Below are 14669 nucleotides of genomic sequence, written 5' to 3' on the forward strand. Positions count from 1 at the left end.
CCCTGAGGAAGATCCCAATGATGTGATCGAAACACTGGAATTTTTTTTGTCTGTCTATTAAAATCAGTTACTCCAACTGAGCCTGCTGAGTGCGGTACTTTTTTGTTGCTCTCTCTCTCCCCATATTATATAATATGGACACCATGGAAGCAGAGGACATTCCCCTACATATTATAACAGTGCAGGCATAAAAGTGCAATGGTTAAGTGATTTCTGGCTAAAGTTGTTCCTGTAATGAGAACTTTTTCTCCTGCTTCTTGTCCTTCAAATGATTAAAAACACAGGGGTTTGTATTTAAGACGGACTTTTACTTTATAGAAATGGAACCACAGTATTGGAAATATGCAACCACCTTAACCATGTGGATTCAATGCAACTTAAGCAAAAATCAGTACCTCTTATACCAGTGTTTGTGTGTGCATCTGCTTAATGGACGAAATTCATGTTCCCATTTGGCAGCTTTATAGTTCTGAAGCCCTGAATTCAGGGATATCCCATATATAGATTCCAAAGAATTCACACTTTATGGGGCCAATTCATTAAAACACGAGTTCGAATCCCGAAGGGGAAAAATTCGGATTGGATACGATAATTTCTGAAGATCGCAAATATCACGAAAATGTTTCAGAAAAAATTCTTATTATCGTATTAGTCACGATAATATCGTATTGGCGATCTGAAAGTCACTAAATTTTTGTACCGAACAATTGTAAACAGCGGCAGAACCTTTCCGAATTTTTGCGCAAACGTACGAAAACATTGGAAAAATACGCTCCAAGCGTTCGTGTCTTAATAAATCTCCCCCTATGAGTAGGAACAATTTTCTGAGATTTGCTATGTCAGTGTTTGAGAATTCCTTGACAACCTAGACCTGTATATATCTGGGCTATCTTGTGACATGAAGTGATGGCGTTTAATGTCATAAAATACCTGTAAAGTACTCTAAACCACTTTTGGTCAATTTGAGGTAGACCATGTGTGCTTTTTCGGCATTCATGTGACCAGTCTTAGATACATTAAAAAAAAAGAAACCAGACTATGGAATCAGAACGCTGTACTTTATTGAGCCATTAAATACACAAGACAAAAACATATGACCCTGGACAAAAGGGAGGAAAATTCCAGATGATATTTGATAATAATAAGACAGATAAAATCATTACAAGTAACCGTTAAAAGGACAATTTCAGGACGCAGGACTGAATCACACGTAACTCATACAAAACTACTTTCAGCCCATAGGTATGCTTCTGCCTTTAGAATTGTAGAATACATTTTTTTCTGGGTGCAGACAGATGGAAGTGGGAAAGACGTAAATGTTAAAATAGTTGTATTTATATTGTCCAGGATTACCCCCTGTGTGCAGCCTGCAGGGTGTCAACTGCGAGTTCCATAAAAACCTCCCCATGCCTACCTTTTATGCTCAGGCAGGACAGGGGTAGGTTAAGGAGGGTCTGCAGGCAACAAGAGCAAAATGGCTGCGTAAGATGGCTGGGTCTCATCTTTGGAATGGCGTCCCTTAACGGCTATAGCCAAATTCATCCGCATCATCTGCTCGGAAATCTCCGTAACGCCACAGATTCAACTAAAGAAAAAGGAGAGAGGCAAAGATTAAATAGAATTGTTTTCCAGGCAAATTTGACTGCATTTCTTCCTATGGCGGTACTATTGGAATCTAATTGTCACTTGTTCAAATGAATTGAAAGCTTCATCTCAGCTGCTTGATCATCTTGGCTCTAAATACCCAAACCTGCTGTAGTTTACACCATATTTGTACAGTTGCAATATGAAATATTTGCGAGAGAGACTGAGCAGCTTTAACCCAAACATTTCAGGTTTCCTGTTAGAATAGAATTTGCCACTTCTGGGGCGGGTAGCATGGCAATTTACAAACACTTACCCGAGCAGCCTTGGCAGACTCTTGAGCAGACACGTATTCCGCAATCTATATAGAGCAACAGAAAACATAGGTTAAGTTCTACTTCTAGATTTGTATAGCAATGTATAATATAATGTAATGTTATATATATGTAACACAGTAGATACAGCAATTCAGTTTGCCTCCATTTAAAATGTGATGGATTTTTATGCTCCACTGGAGCTTTAAGAGTTAACATGGTCCATTTTTATTTTCCCTGGAAGGACTTAAATTCTCTGTCATTCCAGCTTTAACCGATGGCAGTAGGCCCACTGAGAAGCATTAGGCAAGCCCCTGGGAAAGTAATGACTAGTCGCCTTGTATCTGAGACATACTCTAGAGCCCTGAGCCAATCCTACTAGCAGACCAGGACTGATGTTTGTATCTGCTGCAGTAAGAGAAACAAATTTGAGGGGAAGGTGGGGGGATTAAAAAAAAAAATAACTGACACACCCAGTGGCACAGTGCATGCCCAAGCACACAGCAGGTAGGTTTTCCAAAGCAAAATTTATTTCACAGACACGCAATTATCCCACAACTCTTGTTTCTTAAATTACATTTCCTCTGATCACATTCTTTCCCCTAATTAAACTTCAAGGAAATCAAATAAAATCTTCTTACCCATGGGCTAATGCTGTTTGGGTGATGTCTTGCCGATTACTCTAACCGTCACACATTGGCAGTGCACTCCAAGTCAGCATAAAAAGCTGCAACAGTTAGTATTAAAAATGATCAACCTTTATTTGCACATCTAAAAAACACAACTTGAAGTCTTGCGCGTTTCGTGACAGCGCACTTCCTCAGGAGGAGGAGGAGCAAAAGATGGGCAAATAAAGATCGATTTTAATTCTAACTGTTGCGGCTTTTTATGCTGACTTGAGTGTACTGCCAATGTGTGACGTTTTGTGATGAGATTTGTCCCCTGGCTACAGACTCAGGTAAGCATAATGCTTTGTTGTTTGAAAGTGGGTTCTCCCTGGCCGTGAGTTTTTTCCCCTGAGTGCAGGGTCCGGGGCAGGTTGCAACTGGACCAAAGGATTTGAGCGGTGAGCAGTTTTTATGTGGGGGAACCCGTATTGTTTTTCCAACCCTAATAAGGTCTCTTTTTCCAAGAGGTTTATTAGTAGTACAAATGACCACTTGTTTTAAGTTATCTCTGACATGTGAGGTCACAGGGCTCATTTCAATAAATTAACTTTACACTCCCCTTGGTCATGCTTCTGCTAAACATACTTTTTGCTTATTGTTTTAATCATGACAAGAAATTCTATGGATTTTTGTTATTGTTAAAGGATGGCAGACAGAAAAATTGAAGCTGCTCCATATTTAGTCCTTGCGAGGTATATAACCCCCATGCTTTCACCCTTTGTTGTAACTGTTTTTAGCAGGAGGATTATCTGTGCACTTTAGTCATTTAGATCACAAGCTTGGGTCTATTTTATGATGACTTTGCTTTGTTCTTCATTCTCTTTTCCTCAAATAATTTCCTGTAATTTGATTTTCTTGAGATGAACCCAAACATTATGATGAGCTTATAACTGCAGATGGCTACTAAAGGCTAGCAGCATGCTTTGGTTAGCAGAACTATCTAGGGCACTAGAAATTTTCATTGTATTGATCTACATTAGCTGGGCACTGGGGCATGGAACAGTCAATAGCTTTAGCTGAATGCCAATTAAAACGACTTCTAAATAAGATTATTAATGAGTTATTGAGTTGTCTGTGCATATGTGGGGGATGGAACCCACAGATGAAAACCTGATATTTCTTTCCCTAGAAGCCCAAATGATAGATCACCAAATGCTATGCCACAGGGCGGAAAAACAACTACAACTGGCTTCTGTAATTAAATCTTTACTGTATCTATCTAGCCCTATTTTGTACAGACAAAAAAAACTTGGATACTATTGCAGTCAATTTAGGAATAGCCATGGCTCTGACACTGATTAAATGTTAAATATGCAAACCTCATGTAGAATCCTACAGAGTGACTGGTGCAGTCACAGCCCATCCAAAGCCAGGCTGAATCAGATTAAAACATAGTAATTTGTACATTCAGCAATGTAAGGGTTAAAGCTACAAAACTGATCATTTGCCAGTGTTGCTCTTTTAATGTACAGAAGCAGAAGATAAGTAAGTAAGTTGGTGGGAAAACAAAGCATTGTATTTAGGGGAATGAAGAAAAAGCACATCATACATTAACTAATGTATTACTCAAGGATTAGCTCCCATGCAGACAGACATAAGTCTAGAAGCACTGAAATGCCCTAGGGCAGTGCTGTCCAACTTCTACGGTGCCGAGGGCCGGAATTTCTCTAGCATACATGGTGGAGGGCCGCTAATTGAAGCCAGTTTTGACCACTCCCCTTTTTGAAACCACACCCACTTCAAACCACACCTATTTTATCACAATGGTGGTAGCACAGCAAAATCCCAAATGCTTGGTCCTTACTGTGGGGATATCAACTGTCATTCATATGTGAAAGAATTATGTCATATTAAGATATACCCTTAAATTCCATATGCCTCCTCCTCCCCTGTGGATAGCAGAGCAACCCCCAGTACATAATTACACACCTTAGGGACCATTTAATGGCTATTTCCAACTGCTAACAAACTCCCACAACAAACCCCTGCCAGGTTCACCTCCCACAAGCAGCATAGGGCAAGCAGAGTATGGCACACACAGGCAGCACTCTGCCTGTCCTATGCTGTCTGTGTGTGCCATGCTCTGCCTTCCCTATGCTGCCTCTGTGTGCCATACTCTGCCTGCCCTACCCTGCCTGTGTGTGCCATACTCTGCCTGCCCTACCCTGACTGTGTGTGCCATACTCTGCCTTCCCTACCCTGACTGTGTGTGCCATACTCTGCCTGCCCTACCCTGACTGTGTGTGCCATACTCTGCCTGCCCTATGCTGCCCGTGTGTGCCATACTCTACCTGCCCTATGCTGGCTGTATGTGCCATACTCTGCCTACAGTACCTATGTCTGAGGTGTGAAGAAGTGAACAATGGGAGTGATTACAGCCTGAGCCTGAGGTGTGAACACTGCAGGGGGTGGACAATACAGAGATTAAAAGGTGTGAAAAACACAGGGGATTATATTTTTAAACAATACAGAGGGATTACAGCCTGAATCTGAGGTGAGAACCATGCAGGGGGCCAGTTAATCACAGTACTGATACCATTTAATGCTTACTCAAAGGTAAGCCATCAAAGCAGCCAGACAGGTGGGGGGCCACACAGAGGGGGGCCGCCAGTTGGACAGCACTGCCCTAGGGGGTAAAACAAATTGAGAATGAGCCAGATGGAGTACCAATTTGGTACTATAACATTAGTGTCCATTTACCACTTTCTGAAACTGCTTTTCCTTGCGAACTTCCACCATCACAAGACCTTCTTTCACCAAGCCTAAGCCCACATCTTCCTTGGAGTCTGCAAACTGCAGCGTAACATGTGGGCAACCAGCTCCACTGTGCTCCACATTCAGCAAGCACTGTGTATTCTGAATGTCACGAACAACGTTGTCCACCACATCAGCCCGAGCATCTTCCTAAGCGGCAGGACACAAGATAAGAAATGTAATAAGATTATCCTGCAGACATGGCGACATCAACATAATGCCAAAAACTTTTGCAAACTTACATCAGCGGGCACTTGGATGAAAGCAAAGCAATACTCTATAGCCTGTGCTGGAAGGGTGCGTGTACTGAAAGACTGTGGGAGAGGACCCAGCCGGGTGGAAGGCAGAACTTCTCTCTGTAGGAATAAAATAAATGTAAGTGCTGATAAGGCACATATATACAACCTTTAATAGATAGCTATACACGAGTAGGAATACTTGTAAGAGCACATTGCATCAAAAAGGTGGAAATGATTTCCCAAAGAGCCATTTTGGGTAGAAAAAAAAAAAAGATGCAGAGATGATGTATGATTAAACAAAAACATAAATGATCTATATATGCATTATCCAGCCATATTCTTCTATGTGTATATAATTTATGGGAAGTGGGAACATTTTACAATCATGGGCTGTCCCTGCAGGTTGGAGATGAAGCGATGTTAAGAACAAAACTACATGTCAGCCATGAGGCAGGCTGGGGGCAGGAGCAGTATCTCTGCTGGAAGTTCAGAGCAGCCCCACTGAGCAGCCTCTGGCCAGTGCCTGTCTGCAATAGGGAACAGAAACAGAAAATCTCTATTTGTAGAAATGGAGATATATTGAAATCTCAGTAGAGTTTTCAATATGTTTGGACAGGGAAACATACAAGCCAGCAGAGGCTGAACCTCTCCTCTTCTGGTGAGACAAGTACATTTGGGTTTATAGTATAAAAGCTGTTTGCTGAATAAGACTGAGGATAATCAATTTGGTAAAAAATATAAATGCAGAGATAATTGATTTTGATTGGAGTAAGGAAAGCCATCAGCACTAGCCCTTCACACGCAGAAATAGGGCAACGCCAGCACTAAGCTCTGTACTGTTGGGTCATGTTAATAAGCAACACTCGGAAAAGGCAATGGAATGACATCTTTAAATAACTGGGATTCTCACTTAGAGGCTCAGCAGGAAAGGGTTAATGGGCCATAATACAGAAAAAAAGGCACACTACAATAAAATTCATCTATTAGATTCTTTCTGCTACATTAAATACAGAAATTATAATTAAGTCTATAATTGTTAGCCTTGCGCTAACAATGCTGGGAAAGTTCATATTTCTCAATGCTGGTAATTGTTTTGTTTGTTTTAAAACAGAGAAGATTTGCTTTAATAGAAGGCACAGCCCCTCTTCACACTGCGGCACAGAGAAAAGATTGAATCAGTGGAATTTATTAAATGGAACTATTTATGAGCCCTGAGGACCAGAGCAGGAAATGTATTTTCTGTATATTAACATGATGTGCAAGATTGAAATCTCCTTTCCAGACCTGGGATGGCACAAGAGGAGACGAGCGCTTGGTAAGCTCTTCGGGTCACTGCATTTAATAGCACACCAGTAAGTAACAAGGGGAATGCCTTCACAATGCAAAGTCTTTATTTTCTCTTTTAAAACAAGTATTACTGTTTTGAATAGGAAATAGAAACATATATAGCCCCAAAATGTATAAACGACAGAAGAGCATTTAAGGGGTCTGGAGCATTCAGAACTACTTGTATAAACCCTATAAAGATATATTTGCAAGAGCAAACCAACAAGTTCCTTGTACTTATAGAAGGTGGCACAGCTTAGTTTGTTTTGAATTGATGGTGAAATAGAAGCAGAAACTCACATTCCCATAATCAATATAGAAAACATGGACTTTGGCAACAGATTCCACCTTCTCTACCCGTGCTCGATACCTGTAGAGACCAAGAAAGGAAAATTAGGATGACATAGCAAGGTTTAAAAATGAAAAGGGGGGAAGGATCTGAACATCCCTGGAGAGTTGATCAATACTGCAAAGGAGGAGAGAAAGCTCTCCCTAACTATTGTGTTTAACTTGAAATAACTTGTATTGCCTGAGTAATATTTCCACTATTGCCAAACATGCCACATTTTAAAATTGCCCCAAAAGTATAAATGCAAAAATAAATGTAAGCTTTGCAGGGTTTTCCAGTTTGTATTTCACATATCATGAATCAGTTCATAATAATACAGTATAAATCCCAAAAACATTGGCTGTTTTATATCCTCCCACAAAATATAAACAAGTTAAAAAGAGGCAGAAGCGTTTGCACATGCCGGAGGAACACGTCCTGCGGGTATAATCCAGCGCAGCTAATTAATAGATTGATGTATGCTCTTTAAAGCCAATATACCAAACAGCAGCTATAATTAGTGAACAGATATGTCTGGGAATTTGATGTTCCATTTTAAAGACATTTAATGTAGATATCAGGACTTCTAAACCAACACGTGTGGCCTTGTTTGCTTGGCTGCCTGCCGGTATTTATTAACAACAATTAAACTTGCGTCAGGACTTGGGGATAAGAAATGGCAGTGAATCACTTTGCAGAGCCCTGTAACAGTCCTGCTGACTGAAATGTATGCTCCTATGAAAAGGAAGGACACATGTGCCTCATCCCATTAGAAGGGAAGACTTGACCTATACTGACAAGAAGCAACTAGTTATTCATTTATGGATCACTCAATGGTAAAGCCTGATTTGGAAAAATGTGCCCACGTCTCTAGACCAGATTGCCAGTAAAGGAATGAGAACTGAGAATACAAGGCTGTAGAGTATCTGCAAAATGACATTCTTTAAAGAGTATTTTTTTTTGGAGTGGGGAAGAAATATGAAAGTGTTAATTAATCTCTTCCAGAGTGTAAAATGGCACATTTGTGCCAAGTGCATGGTACTATTTATAAGTCCTACACACAAACCACACACAGATACACAGAGCACACTGGTGTCGGTTCTACTAATGAACACTGAGGTGGCATGTTTAGTGAGCTTCATTAACACATAACTAATACTTTATTAGGACAGATGAAACTAGAAGTCAGGGATGAAAGTGAATTAGAGAGACTAAAGATCCCACTTACACACACAATGTTACACAGCATACCCTGGGCCCAGATCACTCAGAATTAGGTTATATCACAAGTAAGCAACCCACGGTATTTTACATCTCTTAAAGGAGGAAGTTAACTATCCCTTTAAAAGAGGCCTAGCAGTGAGGCTGAGTGGATCACAAAATCACCCAAACAAAAAATTATCTTCTCAATTTTGGGCAAACAGTCCATGACAGACTATGCTAAATAAGCATTAAATTAAGCTGCTGAAACACATATCTACAAGGAAGACTAATGCTAGACAGATATGCTGTCTAAATTTCACTTTATTCATAAATCCAAGTACTGCCATAAATATTATTTTTCCAAGCAATGTAGGGAAAGGGTTGTACAATATGTACAGGTATGGGATCCCTTATCTGGAAACCCATCATCCAGAAAGTTCCGAATTACGGAAAGGCCATTTTCCATAGACTCGATTATAAGTAAATAATTCTAATTTTTAAAAATGATTTCTTTTTTTTTGTAATAATAAAACAGCACCTTGTACTTTATCCCAACTAAGATATAAATAATTCTTATTGGAAGCAAAAGAAGCCCATTGGGTTTATTCAATATTTAAATGATTTTTAGCAGACTTAAGTTATGGAGATCCAAATTACAGAAATATCCCTTAATCAAAGAACCCCAGGTCCCAAGCATTCTGGATAACAGGTCCCATACCTGTACTGCATTTGTATTAACCAGCAGCAGAATTTGTATTTCAGCAGTATATATACTGCAAGCACATTTGCACCATATTTATATCAATACAGATAAATTAAACAAAGTCACAGTCTATGACTTGTGATCAGCTAGTAAGAAAACACATCCACAATACTTCACTAAATACTTCACTTCCCAAAGGAAAGTGACTCTCACTAACTTGCTTTAGGACTGAGCTGCCAATGGAAGGGCAATTCACATTCATTTGCTCAGTTATTCGAATATACACAGCTACTTATATACCTGCCACTTTGCTATGGACTCATTTTTATGCTAAATACAATAATTCTGTCTAAGCCCAAAAACCTGAAGAATGGAATCAGTAGCAGATGAAGAGCAGAGGAAGTGCTAATGTATGTATGTATGCATTTTTAAATATATTGGGAGCAGAAGCAGATATATTCAGCAGCACACTCACTGGTCTTATGAAACAAAAGGATTTTTTTCTTTTTTTAAACTTTAAAAGTTGCAGTCGTGACAAAAGTCTCTATGGGGACGGAACAGAATACCAGCCCTCCTATGCTTTTTATGCACTGCTGTTTTCTTAAAAGTGCTGTCTATCAAGTTCTATATTCACTATACATTTAAAAACATATTCTACTTAACTTTTCTAAACCACCTAATGAGAGGTGTCAGCTGTAGCAGCTTGGAAAGGAAATTACACTCGGGTCCCTTACCTGCCAGCCAGAGCAGAATGAATGTCTTAGTCTAGCTAGAAAGGGATAGAAAGGGATTTATGGCCTGTGCGCTAGTCAGTAGGCTGGATACAAGCAGCATCTGCATGTGTTAGTGGATCAGTGACAGTGTGCAGTTATCATCCATCTCAGTGAGGTGTTGGGAGTGCAGGGTTAGCAGGCAAGGAGGGCTCATTATTAATGTCCTGCTTCCCTGCACTGACCACACAGGGAGAGAAAAGGGGATTTATTTTTTATACTATATAGCGTTTTGTAGGATAAATATAAGCATTCTTCTAGTCTCATAGACCAGTTCAGATTCACCTTACACTATGAAGATTATCCATGTATGGTGCTTTGCTTTAAGTTGCATGGCTGCTTCGCTCTTCTTGATTGATTCTGATTATTGGAACCCTGAGGGTTCTTGCTCCCAACAAGGAGAAATTCTATTAACATCTGCTGTGATTGAGTGGACCTAGCTTCATTCAGCCTTTGCATTAAGCTAATTTCCTTTAGTAATCCCTGGATATTGACTTAATATGTGCTGTGCTTTTCTAGGAGGAATCCTTGCATGTGAAACTCACCATTCCCCATCCATATATTTGGCAATGCAGTAATCTCCCCGGCGTGGTGAGAAAGATCCTTCAAGTGGGGGGTTGCTGGCAATTTCACTTCTCATGCTTTCCATCAGCTTTTCTAGTTGTGTCCCTGCAAAACAAGAAACACTGAGCATGCTGCACTATGGACTCATTTTGGAAGGCACCATGCAGGAGGGATAAAGAAAACCTATTTGGGAGGACATTTGTGACTTTACATGACTGTCAAAAAAAAAAAATATATATAAACAGTATATTGCATTGACTTGTTTTTTGTAAGCAGACTGTATCTAAAATGTCTTACAAACCAAGAGCGAATAGGGGAAGTGGTGACAAAATTAAGATCACATGACCCTCAGCATAAACAGTTCCAATATGAACACAGCCTGTGAAAACCCCTCTAATTAATTCTGCTTATACACCTCTTCAGTTCCAAAAGCCCAAACCCCGCCCCGAAGGAGGATCCCATCTTTAACACACTATTAGCATTTTTATATAGAGCTTAGTTTATTTTCTGTATAAAAGGGTGGCATTGAATGCCTGTGCATGACATGCTGAACAAAACCAGTTTGTGCTTTAGCAGACAGAGTGGAAGCAAGCAGCCAGTTTATAGAGAGCAGCTCACAGGGCAGCAGACACAATGTGAGAAGGCACATTACTTATGATCTAAACATGCCATGTGCTTCTGCAGTCACAGATAACATTATGCAGCTCTTGGCTTTGTGAACCTACGGCAAAAAGGCTCAGCAACAGGGTCACTAGGGTATTAATATGAGGATTTAATTAAGTGATAACAAGGATAGAGACTGTAGTGTAATCTGTGCTGGCGCAAAACAGCCCTGGATAGAGAACAATGTTACAACCTCCTGTATATCCGGTGATAGGGCTCAACAGCATACCCACCTGTGGGTTCACCCTGGACACACTTAACACAAACACTTGTCTCCAAATAGACACAAGTCTACTAAATACAGAGAAAACCCAAAGAAAACAGGATTTCAAAGAAGCAATTCAGGGCAACAAAATAGTGTGGGCAATGGGTGTGTATGTCCTTATCGTATATGATAAAGTCCTTATCATGGCTTCCTATTAAACAAAGAATATCTTACAAACTCCTTCTCTTAACCTTAAAAGCCCTCCATTCCCCTGCCCCTCACTACATCTCTTCCCTTGTGTCTCTGTATGTTCCTGGCCGACTCCTTCGTTCCTCGCAGAGCAATCGCTTGGTTGTGCCCCCCACTACTACTGCTGCTGTTTCCCGCCTTAAACCTTTCTGCCTTGCTGCCCCTTACATTTGGAATGCTCTCCCTGATTTCCTCCGAAGAGAATCCTCCCTCAGTCTTTTTTAAACTAAACTTAAAGACTACCTTTTGGAGCACTCACCCAGCACCTGATCTGGGAATCAGCACTTATATTGTAGTGTCACCCACTGTGACCTACAGCACTTATATTTGCCTATTTGTGTCTGTAAGTTACCCTCCCATATAGATTGTAAGCTCTACGGGGCAGGAACCTCCATCCTCTTGTGTCTTTGACTCTTAACTTATTGCAACTGTATTTATCTTGTATCTATCTGTATTTATTGTTGTACTTTGTATTTATCTATTATCTTAATAATCCAGTTTGTATTAATGTATTCTACTGTACAGCGCTGTGTACATAAGTAGCGCTTTATAAATATATACATACATACATGTACAGACACACAAATACTGCACAACTACGTCAGTGTATGGTGATCACACGGTATTCTACACAGTTATCGGTTATTTGCTACAGGGCTGGACTAGGGGTAGGCCAGCAACAGCAGAAAATCCCATAAAAACTTTAACTCCTAATTTTCTCTAAGTTGGCACTTTATAAATGGTGCCAAAATGTCTAAAGAGCATTATATTTGCTGACTTTTTGGCAAAGCTTTAGGGGGCAGTTTATGATAATAGCATAGCAAGGACATCAAGCTGTGGCAGATTTATTACTCCCACAATCCTTCTGCAGCACAATGAGTGGGGGATACGGAGTAAACTTTAAATAGCTGGAGCACAAAGGTTGCCTTAAGTGGCCTCTAGAGACCTTAACTGCCAGAGGATACAGCACAAAGCCACCTAAAGCAAATACTGTCAAGCACAATTGTGACTAATGCAATGTAATGACTAAGAGTAGATACAATGTGTAATTACAGTTTCATTGCTAAATAGTATCCACATGATAGAAGTTTGATAAAAATGACCAGAGATGGATAGGGCTTTGCTCTTCTTAAAGCATAATTGACAAATAGCTCAGAGGATCAATATTCCTTTAAATATACAATGAATACCATCCTTAGAACTAGCAGTCTCTCTTTGTTCTAATGTAACATTCAATCATCTTGGCCCCTAGCTGATGAGCATGGCGTGGAGCAAGCATTCTGGCCCATTAAGTGCAGGGGTTTTATAAAAATAATTTAAGACAAAATCAAAGCTTAAAAAGCTCAGATAATAGCCAAAGTGAAGATGAGAGAGGTGCAAATTGAGTATATTTGTTATAAAGAGAGTCAGATGTTTTAGATGACTGCTGGATTGCAGTATTTTCTAACTGAATATCCATTGTGCCCACCTATCTTTCAAAGAAAGCACACACCAAGCAGATTAACACGTGTATACTGCTATACCGTTCACAGTTCACGACACCTAGACATCCAACATTTGGTCAGTCACCGGCAGACATGTCAACTCATTCTAAGTTTTTTGCCACATTGATTTGCCCCCATCTCACCCATTCAATAACTGTAACAGCCTCTGTTTGGTCTGTATTATACATTAAAGGCCTAGTAATACCTGTACCAACATTAGCCTGGCTGGTTACATCTGGTTACATGAAAAGCTACTAAGGAACGTGCTTGTATAAACTATTTTATGGTGCAAAGGCAGAACTTTTACAGGTAGAATGCGATAGCTCATTTATCAGTATATTAAGCTTTCTTCTGTGTCACCAGCACGTTTAAACATCTAGAGACATAGAGAGTGTTAAAACCTCAGTCTGGCGACCCCAGCATGTGGTGGTTATACTTACTAAGAAAAGGTCAAGCAGACATTTTGGTAGTTTGCTAAAGGTCTGTGTAATTCCTGCCACTACTGATCCCCAGAAAAACTATTTGAAACAAAACGGAGTATAATATGTCCCCAGGAATTATTGTTGCACCACAAGAGCATATGGCAAGTATACAAGACACAAGTGCAAGGTAATCTCTACTCCTAAATGACTTACAACCTACAGTATAATGAAAACAAGACACAAACAGAAGCACACGTGGAGGTGTAAATTACTACTATGGAACTCAATAAAGATGCTGCCATTACTATAATTGTTTGCTTTTTTCCCCATAAAGGTTTGCCACTCATTTTCCTATCAAAAAAGGCAATTTGTTAAAGTTACTTCTACCGGAAAAACAAACAAAAAAAAAAGACCATATAGAAACTAATTTTTGAAGAGATAATATACATTCGATTACAGTAATGTATTATATTGAATCCCTGACTCCAATCTATATTAAAAAGCACAGTTTATTTATGTGTAAACACATGGCAGCGAGCAAGTTAACAACCAGCAGTAACAGGCTGTTGGTAAGATGTATTAGAGCTGGAAGGTTAGTGGCAAGGATCTCTCTGTCCCCCCCAGGGATGTGGAATTTGTTCAACTGCTGCCCCAACAAATGAGGCTGAACTTGCAGAGTTAGCAGCACCAAGCAGGGATGGACTGTAGGCAAGGAAAGGGCTCGCCGAGGGAGTAACAAACATATTTACAAATGCTGACCGAAGCAATGCCTTGAGATTAGAGAACTCCCTCTATTGAAGCAAAGACAACCTGCAACACTGCATTTAATAACAATATGGGTATTTTTACCTTTGTGTATAAGAGCGTTTTGGCCGATCATAATCGCACATATCAAGAGATTAAGTGAATCCTATAACCTAAAGGTCTCTATCACATTTAACACATATGTTGGTATGCTTTTGGAGTGTGGCAGAAAACCAATGCAGAAAGAACATACAACTTTTAGATGGACCACAAATTGGAATTAACCTCAGGATCTCAGCTTTACAAAATCAGAAAAGCAAAGAAATAAAGAGGGGAAAAAAAAATTGCTGCATGACCACGCCCATTTTTGTGACCACATCCCCTAAATACCACTCCTATTTTACTAAATTTGGCAGGTTATTTAAAATTTGAATACATTTCTGGGGGTT

The 14669-nt window shown here is 39.9% G+C and overlaps 1 protein-coding gene across 1 annotated transcript in view; it reads right to left on the bottom strand.

Annotated features, from left to right (window-relative positions):
* Window positions 1-1039: 1039 nt before the first annotated feature.
* The window catches only part of snd1 (staphylococcal nuclease and tudor domain containing protein 1), a 387013-nt gene continuing 373383 nt past the window's right edge, over window positions 1040-14669 (bottom strand). Inside the window, exons 19-24 of the mRNA NM_203852.1 lie at window positions 10435-10558; window positions 7186-7255; window positions 5563-5676; window positions 5267-5470; window positions 1901-1945; window positions 1040-1585 (exon numbers count right to left, since the gene is read on the bottom strand). Coding sequence (NP_989183.2) covers window positions 1520-1585; window positions 1901-1945; window positions 5267-5470; window positions 5563-5676; window positions 7186-7255; window positions 10435-10558 — 623 coding nt within the window. The 3' untranslated portion in view covers window positions 1040-1519. The remainder of the gene's footprint in view (window positions 1586-1900; window positions 1946-5266; window positions 5471-5562; window positions 5677-7185; window positions 7256-10434; window positions 10559-14669) is intronic.

The sequence above is a fragment of the Xenopus tropicalis genome, chromosome 3 (assembly GCF_000004195.4).
Source record: "Xenopus tropicalis strain Nigerian chromosome 3, UCB_Xtro_10.0, whole genome shotgun sequence".
Taxonomy (NCBI): Eukaryota; Metazoa; Chordata; class Amphibia; order Anura; family Pipidae; genus Xenopus; species Xenopus tropicalis.